Source organism: Scyliorhinus canicula, chromosome 22, assembly GCF_902713615.1.
Source record: "Scyliorhinus canicula chromosome 22, sScyCan1.1, whole genome shotgun sequence".
Taxonomy (NCBI): Eukaryota; Metazoa; Chordata; class Chondrichthyes; order Carcharhiniformes; family Scyliorhinidae; genus Scyliorhinus; species Scyliorhinus canicula.
This window is the reverse complement of record NC_052167.1, coordinates 13,502,637-13,515,859: the sequence shown is the minus strand read 5'-3', so window position 1 is coordinate 13,515,859 and position 13,223 is coordinate 13,502,637. Positions and strand designations below refer to the sequence as shown.

Genomic DNA, 13,223 nt, shown 5'->3' with positions numbered 1-13,223 from the left:
ACGCAACTAAAAGTGGTACATAGAGCCCACTTAACAAGAAACCGTATGAGTAGGTTCTTCCCTGAGGAGGACGACAGATGTGAACGGTGCCAAAGAGGCCCGGCCAACCACGCCCACATGTTCTGGTCTTGCCCCAGACTTGTGGAGTACGGGACAGCCTTCTTTGAGGCTATGTCCAAAATGGTGGGGGTGAGGGTGGAGCCATGCCCGATAGTGGCGGTCTTCGGGGTTTCAGACCAGCCAGATCTATTCCTGGGAAGGAGGGCGGACGCCCTTGCCTTTGCCTCCCTGATCGCCCGCCGTGGAATCCTGTTCGGCTGGCGGTCAGCAACACCGCCCAGAGCTGCAGACTGGCTGTCCAACCTCTCGGAATCTCTCCAAATGGAGAAAATCAAATTCGCCATCCGAGGGTCGGACGACGGCTTCCACAGAACGTGGGAGCCATTCATGCAATTGTTCCGGGACCTGTTTGTGGCCAACGTACAAGAGGAAGAATAGTCCGGTGGCCAAGAATCAGGGGAAAATGGACGGGAATCAGGGGGAAGGTAGCCGGGGGGGGGGGGGGGGGGGGGGGGGGGGGGGGAGGGCTACGGGTTCGTTATGGGGGTTTGATGGCTAGCTAAGGCCCAAAACCAAACTGTAAATAAATGCCTATAAACATGTGCCTTGGCCATATTGGGGAATGTAAAATATGTAAGCCGGCTAAAGGGGGCGGCCACAGCTGTTATTACGAAGATGCTTACCTGTAAATATACATGTTAATTTTTGCGTTTTTTTTTCTCTCTAATAATTTGTTATTTGTTCAATATAAAATATGAAAACTCAATAAAAAACATTTTTAAAAAAAAGCTCTGTCTCCCATAAAAGGAACTGCACATCTTCACTCTTCCCTTTTGAAGATTTAACCTTGGAATCTTCTCCAAATGTCGCTCCATTTCACACTGCCTCGACAATGGTTCGCTTTGCAGGTTTTCAATCTCACCTCCCAAGACTCCATTCCCTAGAACACCTAAATCTGCTCTCCAGCACCAATTCCCAAGCTTCAACTTTAGCTCTTTAATCATGCTGAGCAAACACAAGTGCTCAAAAAGAGTGTCCGGCATGGAATCTCCAGCCTTCTGCTGTTTTCTCCAATCACCAGGATTCTCCCAAGCCCTCACTACCTAAAGCCTGCTAATTGTAGCACTTTTACTGCTTAGAGCCATTTTCCTTGCTCCTCTTCCCGATGGGTCCTTATCCTGTTCTTCCTCTTTAACTGGGACCTCTCCTGGGATCCTTCTCTGCTGACGTCCCACTCCTCGGTCACCTGAACTGGTTTTCATGAAGTTTTGTTTTATGCAGGTAGATGGGCGCTTGCCCTTGGCCCAAAGAACTATAGATGCCAAGCTTCACATGCATCCTGTCAGCACTCGTAGATCCCAACCTCCGCCAAGTTAGAATTCTTAACAACACCTACTGACCTCGTGCTGAGTCTGTACCTTCTAATATCCCACTGGAGTGGTTATCACTTACTTGTGAAGTGTGACTTTCAAACTGTGGGAATGTCAGAATCAAGTTTAATTCCTGCATTATACGACATCCAGATATACACCACTCCAGTAGGTATCTGTAGAGACTGAGAACCTGCCTATTTTCCTTGGCCTAATTTAAGTGAAATTAAAGAATCTAGACAGGGAATTGCATTGAGCTGCAGGAAACTGGATTTACCAATTTTAAACCCCCAAGGAGACACATTTGATGTCTTGTTCTCTTCAGAGGATCGCTTCTTTGATCATTCCAAAATAAGCAATGCTGGCTCTTCCCAAAACGAAGAAGAGTATCAAATACGCATCCACTTGGATTGAAAAGTTGAATTCTGGAAAAACCACCTCTGCAGACCAAGAGGGGTTACCCCATTGAGGAAAGCCATCCGTCAGCACCAGTGATTGATGAAAACTTACAGCAAGAGTGAGAGACAGTGCAGCACAGGCGAGCTGCATTGAATTGTGAAACAGAAAAGGAATCGAGTATTTCTGACACAGTGAACTCTGAAATCCAGTCATGTTGAGAGGTGATGATGTGAAGAGAGCAGGGGAACAGGAGCAGGTCCTTCAGCAACTTGAACCTGTTCAGCCATTTAGTCAGGCCATGGCTATAACTACATCTTAACATTGCTGCACTGGTACTGGCGTTTGAAGGAAAACAACTTGTACGGCTATGTGGGACCAAACGGGGGGGGGGGATCAAACGGAGGGGTGGGGTGGGACCAACTGGAACATTCTGTGAGGGACCAGCTGGAATTCTCTGCGGGGGACCAGCTGGAATTCTCTGGGGGAGGGGGGGGGGGGGGGGGCGGTGAAGAGAGAGAACCAGCTGGAATGCTCTGCGGGTGGAGGGGGAAGAGGACCAGCTGGAATGCTCGGTGGGGGGCAGCTGGAATGCTCGTGGGGGGGGGGGACGAGGACCAGCTGGACTGAACAGCCTCCAGCTGTGCTGTAAATGACTCAGACGCTATCCCTTAACAAAAATCTCAGCAATCTGAGGTTTGTAATTTTCAATTGAGCCCCAGACTGAACATATTTTTTTGGGAGAGGGGCGCTACAGATTCCCACTTCCCTTTGTGCGAAGCGCTTCCTGAAATCAGCCCCGAATGTCTGTACTCTCATTTTAAATTTACTGCGTTCCAAACTCCCTCATCCTCGTAGTTAACTTCCAAATCCCGGCTGTGCTACAAGGGGAGGAGAGCAGAAAATCACCTGGGATCCCCAAACTGAACCTGCAAGCTATAGTTGCCACGTTCCGGCGCCTGTTCGGGGAGGCTTTTGTGTGCAGTAAGATTCACAGAAGGGCAAGTGGAAGGGTTGAGTTTAAAACGCTTACTGAAAACAAATACAACATCAAATTTCCCCTTCAATCCCACCATGCCTCATGCTTCTTCTGATCAGATTTTATGCGCTCTGCGAAAATATATTGTTTAAATTTATGTTTTCACCATCAGACTGAGGGAGCCCAGTGCCAGAGAGAGGGGAAAGGGAAAGAACAGGAACATCTGCTGACAGCCTGCTACTTTGACCTAAGTCAGGTCATGGTCAGGAAGGTACATTGTTGGTACAGTCATATATCAAATGTCACCTCGTCTCAATGCCGCATGCTATGCCGTCAAGACTAGAGGACGAAAATGATACTGAACATATAGAGAGCAAGTCGTTTTCCATCAGATTATTTAATCTCTTTCTCTTCCCTGGGATTCAGTACCACGAACAACAGGAAATCTCCATGATGCTCCCCCTGCACTCCTCAAAACAGTAGCACTCGCATGTGTCACAGTCAAGCTTTATTCCAAAATTTTAACAAGCTCAACCATGAGGGAGGAGAAGGTTCGTCACTGAAGTGTTAGAATGAGGCTGCTGCCTCACATTTTTACCTGACCTCCAGGTTTAACAAGGCAGCTGAAGGGAGGCGAGGGCTGCTGCATGGAAGAGGCAAGTGCTTTCCTCGCACTGTTTGCGGGTCAGGAGGATGCTGTAATATAAGGGGATACTTCGGTGTGGTGATGTTAATGAGAGACAGTATACATCATCACATCCCTGGAAAGCTTCAAGCAGCTTGCAGGGCCAATCAAGCAGAAGCCTGGCTGAAAGGTCACCGAAGATTAACCAGATATTGCACTGCATCAAGCCTCTCTGTGAAGCCAAGCAGTGAGCAGGTCAGTACGCTGTTATACACAAGAGGTGGCTGTGCAGATGATATCCTCATCAGGAAAGGAATCAATGAAAAAAAATCTATATATAATGAAGTAATAGAAGAATTTGATGCCTCTTCAAACTGCGAAAGAGTAAGATGTCAACTGTGCTAAATTTAACAAGTGTACCCAATATCACGGGGACAGTGTTGATACAGAATCACAAAATCATCATGGCCCATTGCGTATGCCCAGCTATCCAATTCAGCATCGTGATTTACGCTTATCAACAATCTGTATGGGCTGCAGAGAACTGTGAATAAGGCAGATTAGGAGATGAAACAATTAGAGACAGAATTCCTGTCAGACTTTTGAGTGAAGCATTGTCTGACCACTTGAAGTTGGTGGACGATTTAATCTGAACAAAGGCAATTCAACTAAGCAGGCAAGCTTAGGTCAGGAAGAAAAAGCAATTGGTAAGTCAGGGTCAATCGTTTTTGGGATATGTTACATTTAAAATCAGCGAGGTGGCCGTACAAAAGCAGGGGAAGAATTCCTGCAGCCATCATACTCCTGGGCAAGGAGTTGTAGACCTCAAAGGCACAGGGCAACTCTTCAATGCAGGGGAGAGAAAAATCACTGAAACCTGATATGATCCTGAATCAGAGCTGTCCATTCTTAGACAGGAGAGCTTGCACTAACTTATATCTGATTGGCAGAATCGAGGATCTGCAAAGCAGAGAAGATCAGGCAAAACACTTCAGGAGTTGAAGTTTCACAGATGCTTACAGGGCTAGGAAAGTTGAAGACATTGTACCACATTACCCTACACCCTGAAACAAAACCAGTTCCTCATCCACAATGGTAAAGGAGGAAATTGACGCCATGTTGAAGGTGTTATTTCACCAATGACAGGCGCAACAAGCTGGTGCTCGGGATGGTCCCAGTCCCAAAATGCAATGGATCTGTCAGAATGTGTGTAGATCTTATCTCGCTGAACAATACAGTTGAACACGTAGTTCATCCGCTGTCGGCTGTGGACAAAAGCTGAGCAAATATGGGAGAAAGAGTTCAACCTTCACCAAGCTACAAGTTGTTTTCGGCGAATATCCTTCGATGAAGAATCCAAGTTGCTCACAACCTTCATTACACCCTTTGGGAGGTTTTGTTTCAACACATTATCATTTGGCATCACATTAGTACCAGAAATCTTCCAGAGGACAATATCAAGCACCCTAGAAGGACTGGTTACATGGGTAATGCCTTGATCCATGGATCCATTTAATCACATGACACTAGAGTGTGTGCTATGTTGCAATGCCTACAGGGAGCAGGATTGGCATTCCACGAATTCTCACAGCTGATTGTCGAGTACAGTGGGCATATTCGGAATGTGGCGACTGGGGGCTTTTCACAGTAACTTCATTGAAGCCTACTTGTGACAATAAGCGATTTTCATTTCATTATTGTGGATGGATCTGGTATCAGTGACCCACAGAAGGCAAGGGCAATTGAGGAGTTTTCAGCTCTTCGCTATGTGACCGAGCTCCAGAGCTTCAGGGATATTGTAAACCAAGGCTTGCCCATCCTAGTTGTTGTCAGTGAGCCATGACACCGGCCAAGATGACATGGTGATGGGAGGATGTACATCAGAGGTCTTTTGAGGAAATCAAAGAGCTGATATCAGCTGATGTTTTAGCTCACTGTGGTCCAGAACTACCCATTATCATTGCTGCAGATGCATCCTTAGTAGGACTGGAAGCTGTACTCTCCCAGGTCCCAGGATAGACAGTTGAAACCAGTTTCCTACACATCCTGTTCACTGGGGAAACTGAACAAAGGAACTGATCGAGAAGGAAGCATTAGCTGTTACATGGACTTGTAAATATTCATAGATTATGTTCTTGGTCTCCACTACAACAAGGAGACAGAACACAAATCCTTAGTGACACTATTACACTTGAAGGAGTGAGCAAAAATGCAAGTACAACGATTTAGACCGAGAATGATGTGGTTTGATACAAAAACAGAGTACATTCCAGGAAAGCAGTAGACCACAGCAGATGCTTTGTCCCATATGCCAAGAGCAAGGCCTGAACAAAGAAATATAGTTCTTGTTGAACAGGTAGAAATCTTATCACCACCAACAACCACAACTCTATCAGTGACAACTCAGCAACTGAATGAAATCAGAGGTGCACAGATATTTGATGAAGAATATGCTCAGGTCAGAGGAGCGTGGTGTCAAAGGAAGACCAGCAAACATTGGCCATTTTGAGAGCTCTGAAACTCGATATACTGTTACAATTACACAAAGGACATTTGGGCATCACAAAATGTTGAGACAGAGCAAGATGTTCTGTCTGGTGGCCATCTCTCTCTAAAACATTGGAAGAAATTCTATCAAACCATATTACTTGTGCTGTTCATCATCAGGAGGCAAAACCGTTCCACACCCACAGCGCCAGTTTGGATCCAAGACCAAGCTTATTATGGATAATGATTGAACAAGCACCACATCGATGGTCCTACCTCATTCAAACTGAGATGGCATGATCAGATTAAATAGATGTGCACTAGTTGCCATACTGATTCTCCCCATTATGCTGATGGGAGTTTGCTTCTGAGACTTGGGGAGATGTAGCATCGGGCGTTAACTCTAACTGTGGGGTATGCTAATAGCACCGTATACATCATTGCAAGAAATGATGCAAGGTCTGATGATTCTGCTCTCTTTGCCAGACCTCATGGCAAGGAAGCCACAGTAAGTTGTTTCTTAATAAAGTTAACGCGTTTCTTCTCTCATCAAACTTTGTAAATGTTATACATTATCAAAACGGGACCAAGAATATAGCAGAATCCAGTCTCCAAAATAGCCAACCCACTTGGGCAGAATCATTGCCTACATTGCCACCCATCACCTAGATTGAACCCTCCCTGCTAAGATTTAGAACTTCCAACCCCCCTCCACACCATCTGGTAGGAAAGTGGAGGCAGGTTCACTGGCTTTCAGAAGGGAATTAATGGGCATTCGAGGTGAAGAATGTAACAGGCTCTGAGGGAGGGGAGTGGAACAAATTGGATGGTTCTTTCAGGGTGCTGGCATAGACGCGATGGGCTGAATGGCCTTTCCTGTGCTGTAGGATTCTACGATTCTATAGCAACTCCGCATGTTATTTCACCTGCTGAATACTACTGGAAGGGCCTACTATGGGTGACACTGCCCGTCGCAAATTCAGGCACAGGCTTGTACTCACTGTAGTCTGTCAATATGTGCAGCCATCTCTTCAACAGCGAAGACTGTAAACTATCAATCTGTTCAGGAGAGTAATAAAAGCATCATTCTGAATCAATACAAAAGAAAGGATTCTAACCTTGTTATGATACTGTAGCATCTGTGTTATGATTCTTATCTTTGGATTGTAATTTTTGATGGATATTACCCTGAAAAAGGAAAATATTCATTAGGCAGTACCTCCTTTATTACATTCATAGGCTAAACCCTTCAATAAGCATGTCATAGGCAAATTAGAACACAATTTCTTGAACAGCTACAAGACACCTACAAAACTGTGAAATAGTGTGCACAGTAGCATTCCTCAGTTTTGCATTTGTCGAATTGGGATTGAGTAAAACTGAAAGGATTCATTCATTTTTTTTTAAAATTACCTTGTTCAGCAGCCATTTATTATTAAGAAGATTAAAAAACAGGAATAAGAGCAGGAATGTGTGACTGGACCTCCTGAGACGGTTCTACCATTCAATAAGATCATGGCTGACTTCCTTGCGTCTCAATTGGAACTTACCATTGTCTGTGACTATACACCCTCTGCTGGTTGGAGATGGGATTACATGACATAGTTTAAAACACATCACTCAACAGAGCAAACCTGGAAACAGAGAATGTGGTGAATTTCCTCGCGTCTTTTCCCCACTGCAGTGCTGTAACTTGTAACAATTTACACATGAACATGTCTGTCAAAGTTACACAGGTAGAGCGGAGGGAGTTCCAAGGAAATGCATCACAAAGTCCTTTCAATGCTATCCCCTTCCATCAATAGGAGTTGCATTTCTTTTCTTCTGTTTCATTTGTGTTGGTAAACCTCCCTCAGAGCTATGGCATTATTACCGGCCAGGTTATCTCCTCCCCTGCAGTCAGCTCTTGTTGCTTTGTAACCGTTCATGGCTGGGTAGAAGAGTTTTTACAGGATTAACTGGGCCTCTGAGCTTCCCACAGGCCTCATCTTTGTACTGATGCAAAGCACACTGTTTTCATCGCTACTGCATCATGCCTACTGTCGCCCAATGCCTTTCACTGGGGTGCTATATTTTCTTTCCAAAGTTGTTGCACCTGGCTTGACGGATTCTGGAGCAATATAGTAATTTTCAATAACCCCCGGTTGGTTGAAAAATTGTCTGCAAAAGGCTTTTGTTCATGTGCAAGAGTTCAAAATAATAAAGCTAAGCGTTTCCACGTTGCTTTTTAACTGGGAATGGATGGTATTAGTCCCTGGTGATGTCTATTCAATAAGGTGCTGTGCTGATATCATGTGCCCGTCTCTACCGCCTGTTTGTGTCACATGCCCGTCTCTACAGTCTGCTGATGTCACGGCTACCTGCTGGTGTCACTGCCGTCTGCTGGTGTCACTGCCGTCTGCTGGTGTCACAGCCCTCTGCTGGTGTCACAGCCCTCTGCTGGTGTCACAGCCGTCTGCTGGTGTCACTACCGTCTGCTGGTGTCACAGCCGTCTGCTGGTGTCACTGCCGTCTGCTGGTGTCACAGCCGTCTGCTGGTGTCACTACCGTCTGCTGGTGTCACAGCCGTCTGCTGGTGTCACATGCCCGTCTCTACCGTCTGCTGACATCATGCCCTCATCACTGCAACCACGTTCATCCCTGCTGTCCGCTGGTGTGAAGCCCCACCTTGGATGGAGCTTCTAAGGGAACAAAACCAATGCAATCTCTGCCTTTGTCTCCCCCCCATCTTCCTGCTTCCTGACAATATACCTCCTCTATCCAACCAATTGCTGGAATGTCTGCTCCTATAAGTCATGTCCCGCCAGCAGTCTAATAATCTCAGTCCACTCATTTTTACTAGAATTACAACAGACCATTCAGCCCAGCTGCATGCTGCTGTTTTTGCTTCACGTGAGCCTACTCCACTACTTCATTACCCCATCAACAGATATTTATGTTCCTTTCTTCTTCATATGCTCATCTAGCTTCCCCTTAAATCCATCTATATCTCACACCTCAACTATTTCTTATGGTAGCAAAAATCCACATTCTGGGTGGAAAAGTTTCTCCTAATTTCCGACTGGATTTACTGCAGTTGGAATGGACTCACTGGAACTCTCTGTCCTGTGTGGCCAGTTGTGTCGGTTGGTTACAATCTCAGGCATTCCAATCCACTCAGATGCTTGGGATTGTGTGTCGGTTGATTTATTGACTAGATAGGAATGTAGCTTCTCCCGAGCTCCCCATGCTGCTGACCTCAATAACGTTACTAAAAGATGTTACTATCCTTACAAAAGTTCAGAAGCGAGGACATAAGGTGATTCCTCAAGTTGGGATATTGAGGATAGCTTCAAGACACTGGGATTTTCTCTGGGAAAGGGGGCTTTGACATGTGGCCCAACTGAAAATTTCGAGACAAAAGGGAAGTGGCAAATCTGATCCAAGCAAACATCCTCTGTGACCGGTTCAAATAAAAGGATGCAAGTTAAACATTGGGAAATTAGGAGGGAGGGGGAAAGTCAGGTGCAATTTTTCATCTAAAGGCCAATAATAATTGCAGAATAAGTTACCTTGAGAAAATGATGGGCTTAAGTGGCAACAATTCATAAGACTGAGGGGTAATATGAAGGTAGGGAGAGTATGTTTATTTATCAAAAAGGGAATAGGCTTGTTGAGCAGTTTGCCATTTTGCTGTTCTTCAAACACCTTGCATTCTCACAAACAGGTTACTCAATACCATTAGCATAGCGCGCACAATAGGACGACGTGCCCATCACCTCTGAGCAGAATCTGGGACCTTATCCCTTGCTCTGAGCAGTAATGTTCCATCTTCCACTCTTACCTCATGATATTGGAGGCATCTTCAGCATCAGGATCAGGACAGTACTTATTGGCCAGAATCAGACATGCATCTGATGACTCTATCTGAGACACGGGAAAACATGAAAAGCCAATGAAAGGCATGGATCAGATGCAAAACCCAACATCAAATTCACAAACAAGTCAATAAACTGATGTTCAAGAGATCTAGCTTAACTAGATTTTAAACACCCGAGTAAATATTAACCCAAGGCCAAGTTTAATCCCAATCACTCCCTTATTTGTCAGTTTGCATTGGAAAGCTGTATGGAAGGAAAAGGTGAAAATAAAATTATCCTGATCAAATCATTCTTATGAAATTTTAAAATGAAATGTCATTCAGAAACGACATATCTCAGGTTCCTCGCAGAGGATTATTCATAGCCAGAGAAATCCCGCTCATTTTAAAACAGGAAAACACGTGTCTGACTCGCATACAGCTGTGTAGTGTTGCTGCTGCTCATTGATAAGACTGCAGCACTGACCAGGATACCAAACGGCGACCTCTGTTGACCTTTGTTGATAATTCGGCCAATGGCAGGCCACACGATGGCTGCCTGGAAGGGGAGAATGAAAGCTGGGGAGGGCTCACTTCACAGTAACTGTGTCTACAATGGTGCCAGTGGAGTGGACACTGACCAATCTCTGCCGGTTTTGATGGCTGTAGGAACGAGCTGGCAGCTGTAGACAATCACGTTTGCATGTTACGTAAACAGAGCAATAACAGGGCAGAGTGATACTGCAATTGGTCAAAATACTCAGTGTAGTTTGGTCCAACTGAACATGTATTTCTTAAATTCTACATAAGCTCAGGAACCCACCGGTCTGAGATGCTGGGCATCCATTTGTTTCTTACATTTCCAGTAAACGCTGGCGTAAATATTCCTAGGCAAAGTACATCGAAATAGAGAGTTGCAATAGTGCCCTCTTGTAGCCACTTGTGTATGTATGTATATAAACCAAACTAGATTAAATTAGTTTAATTTGTGTACCAGATGCCATGTTGTGCACATGAGTGCTTTTGTTCTGCAAGGTATCACAGTCTGGCAATGCAGGTGGGACTGCAGATTTCCAGCTGAATGTATTTGGACTGGAGAAGCTTCCAGCAAATCGACGCACTTGAGAGTGTTCTTTGCTGTGAGGGAAAGGCTTAAAAATATGGTCCTGAAAGAAGTGCGTCGGACACATGGGTGGACTGACCTACGGAGATGGCTGCATCAACAGGGTATTATCGGGAAACTCGGGAACGACAGCCATGACTGAGAATCTTTTGGTGCGTATGTGGAGAAGTTACAGAGATGATTTCTCACTACCAACAATACCCTCAAAGATCCTGACAATTGAGTGAACAAGCAGGCAGTGGGGGAGGAAGGAAAGTAGGCAAGATTTTGGATTGAAGTAGTGTATGAAACACTCAAGAACGAGCTAAGCCAAAAGACTTTGCTGTTGAACATTTTCAACCCCAAGCATTTGGAGATTGCAGACAGCTATTCGTTTGGGACAAGAAATAAACTGCCCAGTGAAGGTATTGAAGAAGTTCTTGCGTTCTTGAAAAATAATCTTTGCATCTAAAATCTCCAGTATCCATAACTGTAGCCTGAATGGTATGATTTCTGCTGATAGGTGTAATGTTAAGTACAGACATTCGGAAGAGCTGATGTAATGTCTAGATTGCCATCGCCAGAGGTAGAGTCCAACAGGAAAGATGCAGTTTTCTTTTCACACAAAGGAGATGCCAGTCACAACAGATGGCATTGGTGGGACAACTGGCAGGGACCCAGATTGTCAAGAGTGTATGACTATATCGCAAATGGGTGGCCAACACAGTGAATGTAGAAATAAGGCAATTTTCATGTGCTTGAATGAGTCGTCAGTTGATTAAGGTTGTGTCATGTGGGGAATCAGATTTGTAGCTACCGAGAAATGCAGATCGCAGTTGCGGTGCGATCTATATGATCAACACTTGGTGATGAGTTTGACAAAGAGTCCATCATTGGAGGCCAGGGTTAGATAAGGACATAGAAGACAGTGAAACAGTGCAGAGTATGTCAGGCAGTAGAGAAGCAGCCGCCATTGAGACCTTTGCATCCATGGAAATGGACAGAGTGCGGTCGGGGTTACCCATTGATTTCAGAGAATTTGAGGGGAAACATCTGTTCACTGGGATAGCCATTCAAAATGGGCTGAGGGGCGCCCGATGAATCGAACAACTAGCAAAACTCCAGCTAATCTGAATCATGTGTTTGCTGCTTGTGGGTCCCCAGAGGAAATGGAGCATGACAATGGATCTCAGCTTTGTTCAGAGGAGTTTGCACAATTCATGAGAATGAACGGGGTAAACCACACTGGAGATCCACCATATCATCCAAAGGAGCAGCCCAGTGCACAGTACAAATTGTTAAGCATGTTCTTGTTAAAAGGATGTGAGGTACAAATGTGAAGAAACGTCAGTTTTCACTGGATCACAGGTTGGCAAATCTTCTGATTATTTATAACACACGCCATGCTGCGACAGGCTAAAGTCCGACTGAGTTTCTTCTTAGAAGACCATCCAGAACACGATTTTCTCTTCTGAAGCCACACAAACAGTCAAGACAGAAAGAGTCACGATACGAAAAAAGTAAGAGAAAATAAATCTAAAATGGAACCAGAAAGTTAAGGTGAAAGACCATCGACAGAAGTGGTTGAAATGGCTACTAAGAAGAGTTGTGAAAATATGTGGCTCTTACATATATTTGGTCAAAATGTTGGGTAACGGAAAGGTTAGATGTTTATATATAACTATGTTCTGGCTTCAGAAGTTCATCAAGAAGAAGTTGGGATGAACCAAATGAGCCGATGAATCAGATAATTGGGATATGGGTAGATTACGAATAGTTACTCCAACACAGGTCATGCCTGAAACCAGTTCAAATCCAAGTCAGAGTCAGGCAGACATGGCTGATAAGGTGAAAATTCAATTGAAGGTCAGGATCAAAATCAAACTTAGTGGAGAAAACGTCTCCAAGATAGAGTGAACATGGAGAGGATGTAGGAGAGACTAGAACCCGAGGGCACAGCCTCAGACTGAAGGGACGTTCCTTTAAATCAGAGATGAGGAGAATTTTCTTCAGCCAGAGGGTGATGAATCTATGGAACACTTTGCCGTAGAAGGCTGTGGAAGCTAAGTCACAGTGTCTTTAAGACAGAGATAGATAGGTTCTTGATTAAACAGGGGATCAGGGGTTGTTGGGATAAGGCAAGAGAATGGGGATGAGAAACATAGAAACATAGAATTTACAGTGCAGAAGGAGGCCATTCCACCCATTGAGTCTGCACCGGCCCTCGGAAAGAGCACCCTACTGAACCCCACGCCTCCATCCTATCCCCATAATCCAGTAACCCCACCCAACTTTTTTGGACACTAAGGGCAATTTAGCATGGCCAATCCACCTAACCTGCACATCTTTGGACTGTGGAAACTGGA

General features: G+C 44.9%; 1 protein-coding gene across 26 annotated transcripts in view; it reads right to left on the bottom strand.

Annotated features, from left to right (window-relative positions):
• Nucleotides 1-13,223, bottom strand: part of kcnma1a (potassium large conductance calcium-activated channel, subfamily M, alpha member 1a) — an 838,366-nt gene that overhangs the window by 231,873 nt on the left and 593,270 nt on the right. For all 26 annotated transcript variants that reach the window (XM_038783288.1, XM_038783287.1, XM_038783293.1 and 23 more), the window contains 2 exons: nt 9,741-9,823; nt 7,036-7,105 (listed from right to left, as the gene is read on the bottom strand). In XM_038783288.1, coding sequence (XP_038639216.1) covers nt 7,036-7,105; nt 9,741-9,823 — 153 coding nt within the window. The remainder of the gene's footprint in view (nt 1-7,035; nt 7,106-9,740; nt 9,824-13,223) is intronic.